The following is a 14,975-nucleotide window of genomic DNA, read 5'->3' on the forward strand; positions in this document are numbered from 1 at the left end:
GAAAAGGTGGCGGGGGCAAAGCATTTGTGGTTGGTTGGTTTTCACCCATATACAGTACCCCTCTCCTTGGGCTTGATGCCCTCATCCCAGCCACCCCACCCCCAGGGACCTCTGGTCTGTGATCCAGTCAGCTTGGGGCCCCCACCACTGCTGCAGCCTTGTCAACGAGCCACAGCTTCTCATCTCCTCAAACCTCGCTTTGCAGGGGAGTGGGGAAGAGTTGCTGAGGCTCTTGGCCCCCTCCAAGCTGCCTTTGCCTCAGATGCCATTTCCCGCCACTTTCTCCTTCTAGGATGAGGAGGCTGGGGCAGAAAGTCCGTGGATGGTGGCTGCCAGGGAGTCTGCTGGGGTTTTGCCCCCAGGGCTGGAGGCTTGTTTTCTGTCCACAGCTGCAAGACAAGGGGGACAGGTTCTTACCATCATCATCATCATCATCATCATTACCACCACCCTGCCTTTCTCCCTGACAGGAACTCAGGGTGACTTCCAGATAAAAAATAAGAGCAGTTAGAAACATAGGGGGAAAACAATCATTAAAAACAATTTGACCTTCATAGAATTAGAACACACACACTTATATATATTCTAGTTAAACCATACAAATAATTACAGTTCAGTAAAAATAGTATGGCAGCCCTTCCATTAAGAAGATAAAGAAAAGTGAGAAGCAAGTTGTGTCAGCAGCAGAGACACAACCGTGTAGCAGAGGCACAAAGGTGTGCTCGGAGATCACACCCATGTTTCCTATAAAAATTAATTAATTAATTAATTAATTAAAGCCCCCAAATCCAGCGGTAGTTAATCATAACCCGACATCTGTACCTCAGGGAGGTGGTAAACCTTTGTCTCTCTTCAGGTGGCAAAAGGCCTCATGGAATGCTCTGCCATACAAATCGATTCCAAGCACATGGAAAACTAGATATTACAAAAACAAGGCTCCAGCCTCTCCCCTGCTTGCCTATTTGTGGGAAACACTTATTCTCTCTTTTCTTTTCTTTTTCCTTCCTCGGATGAGGAAATGTTCTTTCCCAATATGCCACATGTAGTGATACCACCCAGGCACATGTTTGCTGCCTCAAAGAGAATTCGGCCTTTAATCACATTAAAAGCCAGGACTAAAGGGCACCATCCATTATCCTCCATTGAACTACGTTTTTTAGCTGGGTGGGACTAAGGACTGGACAGGGTAGCATAGGTATATCTTGGGTTGCTTCACACTTTGTGGTTTTAAAGGATATTTGAGAAAATGTTTCCATTTACCCAATAAAGCTAACATTTGAATGTGACAGAGGGTTTGCATATGTATTACGCAAAGATGTTTGGCTAGGAGTGGCTAAGGCTTCTTTAGGGTGTGTAAGTACAGTGTTACCTCTGGTTAAGAACTTAATTCGTTCTGGAGGTCGGTTCTTAACCTGAATCTGTTCTTAACCTGAGGTACCACTTTAGCTAATGGGGCCTCCCGCTGCCGCCGTGCGATTTCTGTTCTCATCCTGAAGCAAAGTTCTTAACCAGAGGTACTATTTCTGGGTTAGCAGAGTCTGTAACCTGAAAGTGTCTGTAACCCGAGGTACCACTGTACACATTTCTTGCTGCATACTGTGGGAAACAATTATATGCACACTGTGTGCATATATACAGTACATGCACATACATGGGGAAGCGTGTCCCAGTCAGAGTTGTCAGGCAGGCATACATAGGTGTTGAAAGATATGCGTACATGTCATGACTGTTAAGTTATGTATACCTGGTACTTACAGTAGCTGCTGTGTGAAGTGGGAATAGACAGTGGCAGGGAAATTTCTGCCATGGGGACAGTGGACGGTTTTTCTCTTCTTTCTAGAACAACCATCAGTCCACAACCTAGCAAGCTTCATAACACTGGTTACTCAGAATCCCTGTAAAATTATTTTCTTTTCACTGTGGGGAATCAGAGCAAGTGCCCTCCTTTGGCAAACTTCAGCAAAGGAGCCAATGAATTAAAATAATTGGGTCTTCTTCAAACAACAGTAGAGCGGACTATATATTTACAAAACGAGTCATTTCACACGTGTCACTTGATCTCCTGTCACCTCATTACACAGTCCTTGATATCTAGAACTCTCAGCTGGCTGTGTGATTTGCCTTCACTGAAAAGTTATGTGAGCTGATATGAAACCTCTTTTGTCTCTATGATCAGTGGCAAATCATTCACACATGGAAGTCACCACTTGACTGCAGCTAATGAACATGCATGTGTGAACATGATCAAAGAGTTTTCTGCTACACCTGACATCCCAAAACACCAAGGAAATATCAGGGACCTGTGGTTTGGAACACACTATCATACAAGCACACTGCTCATTAGAAAAGAATGTGCACAGAAAAACTTGTCCCTGTAGCAATACCCACAACTGCACTTTGTACAATTTTCAATCTCTTTTCTCAAAACTTGCCTCCTATCACACCCATTAACCCTTTCCTTCTCATACCTACCCAAAAGAAAGCTTTAAATGAATGTAACTAAATTTGTTCACATTCGTTCCTTATGAATGATTACTATGTAATCTGAAGAAGTGTGCATGCACACGAAAGCTCATACCAAGAACAAACTCAGTTGGTCTCTAAGGTGCTACTGGAAAGAATTTTCTATTTTGTTTCGACTATGGCAGACCAACACGGCTACCCACCTGTAACTGGTACTATGTAACATTTACTGTCTGGTTCCTCTTCCCTTTCTTGTCTCTCCTCACTGCCATGTGTGTTCTTTTACAAGTATTGGCATTTGCTTGCTAAATGGGTAGGAACCAGTCTTTGACTCTGTAAAATGCTTATTTATAAATATTTAATGTATGATTTTTAAAAAAAACAACCACCACCAAAGGTAGATTGGAAGGAGGAAGAGGCAAGCTACAATATGAGCAACAACAACAACAAACCCTTTGACATGCAATCTAATTCTATGTTCCTAAACTGGGTCCATTACTCTGCATTCTGCAGATGGATCCCTTCACTCAGCAACACAGTAAAGAGAGAAGCGGATGCATTCAGGGGAGCTGCAATAAATTAAGCACTTGAAACCTGGCCTACTTTTGGCAGAGGTTAAGAAGTACCCAGGATACCCTACACACCTGTGCTTAATACCTTCTGTAACTTTGCATAGCTGTTTTCTAAATGCATTTACTTAGAATTAAGGTCTGCTCATTTTATGGGAACCAGATTGCTTCCAAATAATTTTGTTTAAGACTGCAGCTGCCCACTGCTTGCACTCCCCTTCCTAAATTAGAAGTAAATGTTTAATTAGTATTAGAAGTGCTATTGATCTCAGTGCTTAAATGCGCTAGAAACATATACCACAATGAAAACTTACAAACAAATAGTTTAAGGTGGTGATATGCCTAAACACAATGATAAACTGAAATAAGATAACATGAACATATTCTTGTGCCTGTTGTTTTAAATGTGTGTATTTTTTTTAAAATCAAGTCTTGTGCAACAACCCTACCCCCGAATATGAAGCACTTTTTGTTTCAACGGAAATCCCCAGAACCAAAACTTACATGTGGAGAACAATTTAGTGGTTCTCAAACTTTTATCTCTGGGCCACACTTTCAGAATAAAAATTTGCTTGTGCCACACCGAATTTTTTTATTGATAAGAAATACATAGGAAAACCAAAAGAAACAACTCCTACCAGCACTTGATTTATAACATAGAACACAACTAATTTATAATATGATCATGGGACATCCATAAAGTATAAAACACAAATACTTCCCAAATATAATTATAAACCAGCCTCTTACAGGTGTACCTTAAGTATACCTGAAAACTCAGTATGAGGAGTGAGCTTGCTTTTGCCAGGTAATCTCATTTCTCGTAGGTATGGTTTGAGACAAACTCTCATCTTTTCACCAACACAAATAAACCTTTCCCTTTTCTGATCTTTCATATTTGTCGGAGTTGAAATCCCTGTTCACAACAATGTATCATGGAGAACTATAGAACTGAAGAAGTGTGCATGCGCACGAAAGCTCATACCAAGAACAAACTTAGTTGGTCTCTAAGGTCCCTTTACCTTTTTAAGGTGCTACAGGAAGGATTTTTTTTATTTTTTATTTTGTATAGAAGAATAGCCAGTGCTCTTGTTCTCATTTTGAAAATGTATATATTCATATCCTGCAAAAAAAAGGATACTCCACTATACTGCACAGAAATGTTTAAATGTTTCTTTGAATCTTCTTGCCACACTTGCTATCCTCTCCTGCCACACCTCCGGAGAACCACCGCGGAAGCCAATGGAACAGCACTGATCACACAGCTCTTCCACAGCGGCGTTAGAAGCCTTTGCACAATGCATCCTTCTCTTGCGCTGTACTCATTCTTTGCACGAGAGGTTCCCTGTGGGTCTAGACGGGGTTCTGCCTCAGTCACCTATAAAGCTGGGCTGGGTCGCGGATTTTAGCACAAAAAGGTCACGTGGTGAGAAGCTGAACTTCGCTCAGAGCCACTTAGGTCCCCGCAGCCTCTTCTTTTCCCAAGTGCTTTTCTTATTTCCGGTTTGGTTTGGTAAGTAAGGGGGGGAGGCAGGAGGGGAGAAAAGTCTGTGGGAAGTAAGAGCGGAGGATACACGACCCCCTTCCACGGCGCTCTAATCATCGGGTGCAACCTACTCCTTATACGTGATTGGGACTAGCAGGGTTTGAACAAGCGTTTGCTGCTGACACGTGTACCGTGAGCGATTAGAGTCCAAGTACCCTCAAAGATAGTTAGGACTGGGACACTCTGGCTTAAATGATTTGTGGATGTCAGGCTGGCAAGGACAGAGGCAGCTTGACTCCAGCTTCGAAACTAATCAGAAAGTGACTTTATTTCTGTAATTAAAAGCAAAACAAAAAACCGGTGAGCAAAGAGGCTGCATAGGTTTTAGAACCTGCTGCTACAGATTTCCATCATGCATTTCATACCGAAGTGCACCAATTCCTCCTTGCATGTTCCCAGTTGGAATTCTCAGACTTTGGCCACTGCAACTTTGAAAATAAATAGTAAGAGCGACAACAGCTTAGACTGTGCTAAGGTAGAGCGTCTAAGAGCGCTTCACATCTTTCATCCTGCCGTCCTTACCTGTAAGGTAAATCACGGTCACCCCAAATTCCAGAGGGGAGAGAGGGGATGAGGCGGGGGCAAATGCAGCTTGCTTTAGGCAATAGAATGAGTTCGTGATATAGGCGAGATTTAAACCAGAAGTGGCGATTCCACTGCCAAACTATTCTATAGCAACAGTCGTGCCTTGTAAACGTTGCATCTCAGACACACGGACTTTGGCTTGACTTACTGGGGTCCTCTCCACCTCACCTGCCACATTTAAAAAGAAGACGGGAGCCGCGTCTGTTCCGTAGGCATTGACACCAACTTTTGCCGGGAGTAAAGAAGTATTGTTTTTTAGTGTCCAGGGGCCACGTAAAAAACAACCGCCTCAGGCGTGAGACATTAAAAAAGGTAGTCTCGACTCTGTTTAGCAGAAAATATGGTTTAGCCACTGGGATAGAGACCGGTTCTGTTAAAGGACTGTGAAAGGCAGAAAGGGCGCGCCTGTTTCTCATTAGGCTGCGTAGAACAATAACACCACAATCCTAAACCCACTGATTCCAGTGACACGGTCTATGTTTAGGATCGCAGCCTAACACTGCAGCTTCAGCAAAAGGGAAGCAGAAACGCCGGTTTCCACTGTAAAATACACTCTTAGGTTTTTCTTTTTCTTTTTAATTCACGCTTTTATTACAGACAAGAGAGAAAGGATTTGGCGGAGATAACAGTTCTTTTAGAATAGTTGGTTCCCGCTAGTTTGTGAAACATGGGGCATTTGGAAAGACCAGACTAATCTGGCCATTGATGTGCCATGAAATATCCTTAACTTCAAGTAAATGGACAACAATTCACTTGAGTATGGAGCGATTTCCGACGGATCATTCGGTCATATATTTAAAAAGGCTGAAACAACTGTTATCTTTAGGATGAGGATTCAATCCAAATCCAATCCAAATCAACAGCAATTTTGTTGTTGGTGTCAGTGCATGTGAACTGGACCCACTAACTAGAAATTCGGGGGGGGATGGCTCAGTATTATTTACAGTCCAGTCCTAACCTCGTCTATTCAAAAATTAATCTCTGAGTAGGATCCAATTCCCAGTAAGCATTTTATTCTTAAAGTAAGATAGTACACCAGAAAATTGGGGAGTAAGAAAACGAAGCGGTGTCTAAAACATAAGCCAGTTTGTTTTGTTTTCAGACTTAAAAATCAAGTCATGCAATTAATAGGTTACTTAATTAAAACTTCTTTGTTTATTTAAAAGAGAGAGAGAGAGAGAGAACAAACTAGGCTTACTTAAACCTATAACGCCTCGTGTAATGCTTCTCTTTATTGCTTCAGAAAACGGACTTGTTCCCTATCAAGATTTATGGTCATCTGCTTCCATAAAATGATTACCTATGGTACTGAAATTATTATTTCTCTCAAATAAAATTAATCTCTGTCACGTCTCTGCGTGGAAGTGTGCGCTCTGGCTCATAGTATATTCCTGACCCATTTATTTTCTGTTCCATCGCCTGCAAGAAAAATATGCAAATACTACTTTCACTCAAAGGATGATTACTAAAACCTTGGAACGTTTTCCCAGAACTGCTCATTTTATTTTATTTTATGAACTGACACCTAAAGAGAGAGGAGGGCGAAAGGAAGGCATGTTTTTCGAGTTAAGAGGTATTTCGGATTCTTTCTTGCTTTCTGTTTGGCTGATAGGCTTTGTAAAATATCTGAATTACTATATAAAAGTAAGTTTGCAAACGTCCACTGAGGAGGGAGCAGTAGGGTTTTGTTTTTAAAAACTTTCATTTTTGGTGGGCTCTTTCCTGACATTTTCATGAAACAAATGCCAGAACATCACAGAACAAAACTGCCTTTTTGTCTACCGTCTTAAGGTAGTACTATTCATACCAGGAAGTAGTGTCATTGAATTCAGTGGTGCTGAGCTCTGAGTAAACGTGCTTGGGTTCTTCCCAGACAAGCCCCAGTGGTTGCAACAGGGGTCTTAACGGAATGAACATTATTACTATTGCATACGTTTGGCACAGTCATGTTCTAAGTAAGGATACGCTGTCACAAAAATTCACAAAGGAAAAAGCAGAAGATCCGAACTCTGACCTCGCTCAGAAAATTATCACTACTTTACTTCTGTATTTTAACTTTTTAAAACATCTAACCCTTCCCGGCCACTTTCACGCACGCATGACGCACCAGTTTAGCATCGTCAATCATTGTCAATAATTGCGCCAGGCTTAAAGGGCGCCCACTTCGAGCTAATGCTGGGAAAGGGGACCACACACCGTTAGTGACTGCGCACAATGGATTATAAAGAAAATAAAAGGTGCCGCTATAGGAAAGGCGCTGGAATAGCTTTGTACCGGGGCGAAGGGATGCAAGGGGAAAGAAAATATTTTGGCAGGATGGAGATTCTTTTCCCACCCGGAAAGCACCCCCGATGATTTAGCTCCTACAGATGCCTGAAGAGTCGCGGCAGCCCGAGGCAGACTGAAGAGCGGGTCTCTCTCTAGCGAGGACAGCAGTGACAGGCAGGAAATCCCCGAGGTCTCTTTCTCTCGCTCCTCCACGTGACCCAGCCTCGAGTCTCTCCCCGTGACATTTCCTACTGATTCGTGGGGGGGGGGGTGTGTGCTTTGGCCTTAACTATCCCCCACCCGCATCCCTTTTGACTGCGCAGGAAATTATTCCTCTCCATGGCACCTACTAATTCTTCCCTCTCCGCCTTCGGCAAAATAGGTTAGTTGCCCTTGGCCTGGTCGCCAGCAGCTCCCTCCCACCTCTCTGATTGGCAGCAGGACTGAGCGCCCTTCGAAGTCCGTGGCTAGAGGATGGAGGCGCTTCCTTAAGAAAACTGGGTGGGCCAGCAAAGAATGGAAAGGAAGTAGCCAAGTCAGAGGCCAGGCAAGGAGGCAGCTGCCTCGCTCCGGCTCCCTTGAACCAGGCAGCCCAGGTTACATGAACAGATTCCGGTTAGAGACGCGCGCAGCCCCGGTCTTCCTTGGAAATAAATCCCACTGTTTTCCATGGGGTTTCCCACCCACCAGATGAGTGTGTGTTGGGGTTACAATGCGGTGTTTCTCAAATGTGGGTCCCCAGCTGCTGTTGGACTACAACTCCCACCATCCCCTAGGTAGGAGGACTTTGCCAGAGGACATGTTCACTCAGCTGCCTTTCTCCCACCACCGCCCAGGCCCTTCCCCTTTCCCTACCTTCTCGGGTGGGATGTTTGAAGGCCACTGTGGGAGCCGGGTCTCCCCCGTATATGGCCACGCCCGGCCCGTGGTGATGAGCCAAGGGGTTGCCTTGCGTCTGCCAGTGATGATGGGCCGGACTCAGGTAGCTTCCTCCCGGCCCGCCGTAGACTGCTTGGTTTGAAGACGGGTAGGCGCAAGGGGACAGGAAGGTACTGACAGCTGAGAGCCCAGGAGGCGGCTGAGAACAATAGAAAAGAGAAAATATTAGATGGCGGCGCCTACGAAAAGACAGGCCAAGCCCGCGGTCCCGATTCTAAACATTGTCTTGGAGGTAAATTAAAATGGATTAGCGATGCGGTTCACTTCCAAGTAAGCGACAGGAAACTGCAACGAGTCTAAAGAGGGTGCAGAAACACCTGCACAAAAAGACATGTAAGCTCTATTCTCCCTACTTAATGAGGACACGCATCCCGTTCTGGAATCCTCCCTGCCTTCAGCGCAGAAAGTAGGACAAGCGCGCAGATAGTTAGCTTTTCAAAGTAGTGTTGGCTCCCGCGAAATTTACATAACTAAACGCAGGTAACTTTATAAAAACCTATATGCAAAATGTGTGTTGCTGTAGGGGTTTTTCTAAACGAATACAGTAGTAAGATTTTAAAAAGAAAATAAATACTGTGGTGACCAGAGCTGAGTAGAAAGTGTCTAAAGTTTCCGTGTCTAAAGCAAGGAAATAAAGTAGACTAAAGTAGAAATGCAAATTTACCATGTGAAGCAAAGAAAGGGTTTGTGACAATAATACATTCGAAAGAGCGTTTTGCTGTTCTACACACACACACACAGAGAGAGAGAGAGAGAGAGAGAGAGAGAGAGAGAGAGAGAGAGAGAATGTTTCTGTTCCACTTCTCTAGATTCTCCATCTGTGTGTTCTTTAGATATAAAGTCAGATGGTTTTTAAACAGGTGTGTGTGTGTTTTCTTTTTAATACCTGCTTACAGCATTTTCGGTCATAGATATCGTATATTTTCCAGAGAGCCACAGACCTTACATGAGTAAACGCACGACTGAACATTGACATTCTGCCCATGGCGCAGGAAGAGATGATCGTCATCGTACTTACTTTTTTAGCTTCTTCCCCCACCCAGCCCGTCTTGATATAGAATTCCCGGCTGGCCGTGCTGTTACCTGGGGGTATTTAATGTCTGCTTCCGCTGCTGATTTGTCAAGCGCGCTGACACCTTGCCCGGCAGCAGGGAAGGTGGTCCTGTTCACACTTGGCCAGTCTTCTAGTTTGGGAGGGTAGGCAGAGCCATCTGTCCCAGCCAGAGCGCCTGGGATGGGAAAGAAATACATTGGGGGGAATATTAACTCTCAGGACAGATGAGCTTTACCCTCCGAGCAGGCTGGGTCGGTGAAGTGTCCCCGGGGGAAAGGACAACCTCCGAGGAAGATCCCAAAGGTCGTTTGATTCAATTCTCAGTCTTTCCTGTGCCAGTAAAGGATTATTCCAAACTTTTTTATTTCGCCCCTAACTGTAGTGCAACAGCCTCGTAAAAGAGGCTAACAACAAACGCAATCCAGATTTATTTATGAAGCGCTCGTTCCCAGCATCGCCGCTGCAGCCTCTGTTTGGGTGGGAACTGGGAAGAGCTTCGAGAATAAATTCTGGCGGAATGGGGAGGCCAGGGGAGCTGAGCTTTCGGTAGACACGGGGGGCTCTCGGTGTTTTACAGGCAAGCTGCTCAACCGATCGGCTCTGAACGTCGCGTAAAACGCAAAGTTACAAACGAGGGTGATCCGAAGGGGAAACATATAGGAGAAAATGCAAGGCCTTAAATTGCAAACAGCTTTTGCCAAAATTTCATTTGAAACATATCTTCCACCTCCATGCCTATTCCATTTACACGGACCGGGTTTTTTGGCTCCCATATCCTTCAGGAGGCCCATTTCAGATTGTGGGATGGGGCGGGGAGAGTTGTTCAGTGAGCAGGAACAAGGTTCAGAAACTTCCTACTGCCTGCTCTTCGATACATTCAATGTTAAGCTGGGGGAAAATATATTTTTAAAGCTTTTGGGACTCCTTGTTTTATAGTTCAGTTCAGTAGAAGAACTGTTACCGACTCAGGAGAAGCGGGCACCTCCTTTAGAGTAAAAGGATTTGTGTGTCTTTGGAATGCGTTACTTGGCGCATAGAGACCCATTCATTATATGGGGCTGAAACCAGATAGAGGAGCTGGGAGTGGGTGGGGTGCCTCTTTCCTCCCTTTTAAAAAAAACAACAACCTGTAAATGCGCTTGAAAGATGAATTATTCCATTAAAAACTAATAACTTCTATACGTCTGTGACTGGCTTAATTTTATATCCACAAAGTGGAACATTCTGTCCCACATAAAGTCTTAATTTAAAGAGAGAGAGAGAGAGAGAACACGGTTTCCTCGTAACGAAACGTAGTAACAAATCGTAGAAGAGAACCAGAGCCTATAAATGCAATATTCCAAATAATTTGCTGCCGCTTCCTTCTAACAATGAGTCTGTGGGTCGTTTGGATCTCCTGAAGTTCTAGAAAATAAGTAAACTCTCAGCGAGAAGGGCTGGAATAAATAAACGAGTCTTTCTCAACCGGAAGGCGAGTGAACATTTTAGGAGGCTGGGGGAGAAAACCCCTCTCCCACATTTGATATTTGAGGGGGAAAGGTAATCACGAAATGAACTTGCTGGGTCCATTTTTTCTTTTCTTTTCTCCTAAATAAAGAAGGAAGGGGAACAGTATAAGGGCTCCGAGCTTGCGGTTGGCAATCTATCATCGCTACGAAAATATTTTCCACATTTTTTCATAAGAAGTTCAAGATGTCCGGGCCTTCTTTGCAACAACAGCCGGAGTTCTGTCTGCTGAATTCTGGCCCTCCGGGTTCTTACAGCAGCAGCTTCCAGGGCGCCTCTGGGCTTCCAGTAACGAGGTGCAGGAGATATTAACATGTGGCGCGTTGAGACGTGGGAGCATCTCCTTCAAATCCCGGCTCAGCTATGAAAAAGACCCTCGAGCAAATCGCTAGCAGCTCTCAGCACAAAGCAAGGACGGGCGACTTCTGTACTGGAGAGAGCGGGGGGTGGGGTGGGGGGAGTATATTTTGCCACATCCAGGGGTGTCATTTAGAAAGGTCAGAGGAGCACCCAGGAGTTCTATACATGGCTTTCGACAGAGTGACAGATGGGTGTCATGCCAAAGGCACAAAACCTTTTGCTTATTACAGGACAAACAAAAACAAAACCTGTCTGACCCTGTTGAGAAACTTGCTATAATTCTTGGTAAGTAATAAACATGAAAGTAGGGACGCGGGTGGCGCTGTGGTCTAAACCACAGAGCCTAGGGTTTGCCGATCAGAAGGTCGGCGGTTCGAATCCCTGTGACAGGGTGAGCTCCCATTGCTGGGTCCCAGCTCCTGCCAACCTAGCAGTTCCAAAGCATTTCAAAGTGCAAGTAGATAAATAGGTGCCGCTCCGGCGGGGAAGGTAAACGGCGTTTCCGTGCGCTGCTCTGGTTTCGCCAGAAGCAGCTTAGTCATGCTGGCCACATGACCAGGAAAAACTGTCTGTGGACAAACGCCGGCTCCCTTGGCCAATAAAGCGAGATGAGCGCAGCAACTCCAGAGTCGTCCGTGACTGGACTTAACGGTCAGGGGTCCCTTTACCTTTAATAAACATGAAACCGTGGGCAAGGTTTGTAAATACGCTGCCTTCTTTTGTCACGGAAGTCTTGAATATATTCAAACCGGGATCTTTAAGGGTTGCTGAGTGAGACTATCTTCCTCACCAGCTTCCATACACATACACTTCACAGCGAAATGGCGCCACAACTACACAGTTCGATCCTTCCTCTGTCAGAGGTGGCGGGCCATGCAACCTACCCCAAGGGCCTGGCAGGGCACCTGCTCCCTAACTACAAAGAATTAACATGGACTGCTGTACAGTTCTCTCTCCTCTCTTTGGGAAACAAGCTTCTTTCCAGTACGCCATTGCTCTGGTCCAAGTTTGGAGAAGCTTCGCGGGAACCGGTTCAAATTGCTGCCTATGGACCCCTCTGGCTTCCACGACCTTCAGCTGCCCATCACAGGTCTAAACTGCCTCAGGAGATTGTGATGAAGAGCCATAAGATCAGAATGGGCATCCATTGTTGTATACTAAATCTGAAATCCTATGTATACTTTTTTTTGGGGGGGGGGGAGTGTAAACCCCATTGAACTCAGTAGGATTTACTTCCGAGTATGCATGAATATTCTGATTACAGGAATGTTTGCTTTCTTGCATATGGCATATTTCGTCTCTGGTGTGTGTGTGTGTGTGTGTGTGTAAGTCCAGACTCAAAACGATGAAATTAAATGAAATAATAGGCGCCCTAAAAAGCATGACTGGAGAAACTGTTTTTCTTTGGCTGGAGGCTTCTCTCTCCCTTCCCCCTTCACTTTTTCACGCACACACCCTCAACAGTAGACCCTTTTTGCATTTTAAAAAACCAACAACCCCTTAAGCACAATTGCTTAGTGTTTAAATAGGCCCTACATTTAATGAACTGTCCGCCTTTCCCTCCCTCTGTTGCCTCTCCCGAGTCCTGTTTTACACTGTAGTGTCCTCGGGGCAGCAAGCTATCTTTGTTGCCCTTCAAGAAGCTCCATGCGCCCCGATGGGGAGTAATAACAGCTCCGCCGCGCCGGGTGCAACAATGCATCGCCTCCCCGCCCTGACCACTCACCGCTCTGCTCCATGAAGGTGCGGATGCCCAGGATGTTGCTGACCGAGTGAGCCGACGGCCAAGAGCGCGGGAGGCTGACGTGGGCGGCGGAGACGGGCGCTCCGGGGTGGCTGCCCATCTTGGTGCCGGCGGATGGCGCAGCGCCGGGGTAAGGATACTGATAGATGTGATTGTAGGGCAGGGTGGGCTGCGGGGCAGGTTGCTTGCAGCCGCCACTGCCGGCGTCGTAGGCTCCTCCGGGCTGCGAAAGGTTGCCGATCTTGTTCCTTAAGATCCTGCTGATGGAGCTCACCGAAGGCACGTTGTACTTGTCGCAGACGCCGTCCGCCAGCAGCCGGTCCCGGATCTCCCACGCGAAGATGCCCGGGTCGCCCTGCTTGTAGTCTCGGATGTGCTTCACGACGTTGGGCGTGGTGACCCTGGGCTTGCTCCCGCCGATGGCGCCGGGGAGGATGGAGCCGGTCTCGTTGTAGCGCGCCAAGATCTTGCTCACGCAGCCGTGCGAGACGCGCAACTGCCGGCTGATGTCGCACGGCCGGATGCCCAGCTGCGCCAGCTCCACGATCCGCAAGCGGATGGCGTTGGGCAGCGGCCTCCCGTTGACAAAGACGCCGCCCAGCTGGTTCACTTCGCCGTACGTTTGCTCTAGAGGCAATCGGGGAGGAGGGAGGGGAAGAGGAGGGGGAAAGCGCTAAGCTCTTGCGATTGTGGCCACGGGTGGAGGAGAGCTGCCTGTTGGGACTTAGCTGAGGGTGCAGCACCCTCTTCTAAAAATAAAATACTATAATTGTTCCAGGCAAAACTATCCAGGGCAACGATCAATTACTCCTTCAGCATCAGGAAATGGAATCTTTCCACGCGGTTGAGTTAAAAGAGGCAGAAGGAAATGCATTTCTTTTACAGTATAACGAAACTTATCTGAACGCAAAAGCTTAAGACCGACTAAAATATTTTAGGGTGTAATTACTGGAACTCCCTGCCACCATTTTTTTTAAAAAGAGGAATGGAGACATCTACATATAGGAGAGGAGCAGTAGGGGGCTTAAAGGAGGGTATTGGCCATTATAGCAAATTAGAACCTCCGGATGCAGGGGCAATCTACCACGGACTAGCAGATGCACTCGATCCTTAGGGAGAAGCCGGATTTCGAGAGACACCAGGCTGAGCCCCGCGGGAAGTAGACTGCCGGCCAGGATGGAACGGGGCCGGCCGGTGGATCCCGGCCGGGAGCCAGCGGCTAGCGGGGCTGCGGCACGGCCGCTTCCAAAGCCCAAAGCGGCGGCCTAGAGAGAAAGGCAGCTCCTGGCTCTCTAGGCGAAAGCGCTCCTGCCTCTCCCAAGCCTCCCCGCAAGCCGCGTGGCAGCCGGCAGGCGCTGCCCTCCGTCCCTCCCGTCCACCGTCGTCGGGCCGACCGCTTCCCACTTACCCATGGCCCGCTAGGAGAGGCGCCCGTCGATCCGCGGCCTCTGCCTGTCCGTCCCGGCGCCGGGAAGCGGGTGCATTGAGCGCCGAGCGCCGGGCTTCCTCGTGAAGCGCCTTGGCCAGCCTCGCGGGGCTCCTCTCCACGCCCGCGCCCCCGGCCAAGTCGGAGCGGTGGCCGGGGCAGCCCACACGCCGCCCTCCGAGGTGCGCTGCTCCGCATCCGACGTCGAGAGGGGGCACTGAACCCGCAGCTCCGGCCCGGCTCAACTTGACGTGTCTCCCACGCCAATCTCCGGGCTTGCGTCGGAGGTGCCGGCGCAGCTTTGGCCGCTCATTGGCTCCCGTCGGGTGTTCTTGGCCCGGTTGGGGAGGCCCGGCGAGGTGCGGCGGGCAGGGCTTGCCTGGGTTCCGCCCCGGCCGGAGCGCCCCCCCCTTCCTGCAAGTCGAGCCGGAGCAGACCCAGGCCGGACTTTAAGCGGCCCAGGCAGCGGGGTGCGCCTTCCACCCAAGCCACCACCCCGCCCTCTCCATCTCCCG

General features: G+C 47.4%; 1 protein-coding gene across 1 annotated transcript; it reads right to left on the reverse strand.

The window, feature by feature from the left end:
• Nucleotides 1-158: 158 nt before the first annotated feature.
• On the reverse strand, nucleotides 159-14,526 carry PAX1 (paired box 1). The gene is made up of 5 exons (XM_033154114.1): nucleotides 14,443-14,526; nucleotides 13,017-13,661; nucleotides 9,454-9,599; nucleotides 8,287-8,509; nucleotides 159-389 (listed from the first exon to the last, which is right to left on the reverse strand). The coding sequence occupies exons 1-5, from the start codon at nucleotides 14,444-14,446 to the stop codon at nucleotides 289-291; spliced, it is 1,119 nt and encodes a 372-aa protein (XP_033010005.1). The 5' UTR covers nucleotides 14,447-14,526; the 3' UTR covers nucleotides 159-288.
• Between the last annotated feature and the right edge of the window lie 449 nt (nucleotides 14,527-14,975).

This window comes from Lacerta agilis, chromosome 7, assembly GCF_009819535.1.
Source record: "Lacerta agilis isolate rLacAgi1 chromosome 7, rLacAgi1.pri, whole genome shotgun sequence".
Lineage (NCBI taxonomy): Eukaryota > Metazoa > Chordata > Lepidosauria > Squamata > Lacertidae > Lacerta > Lacerta agilis.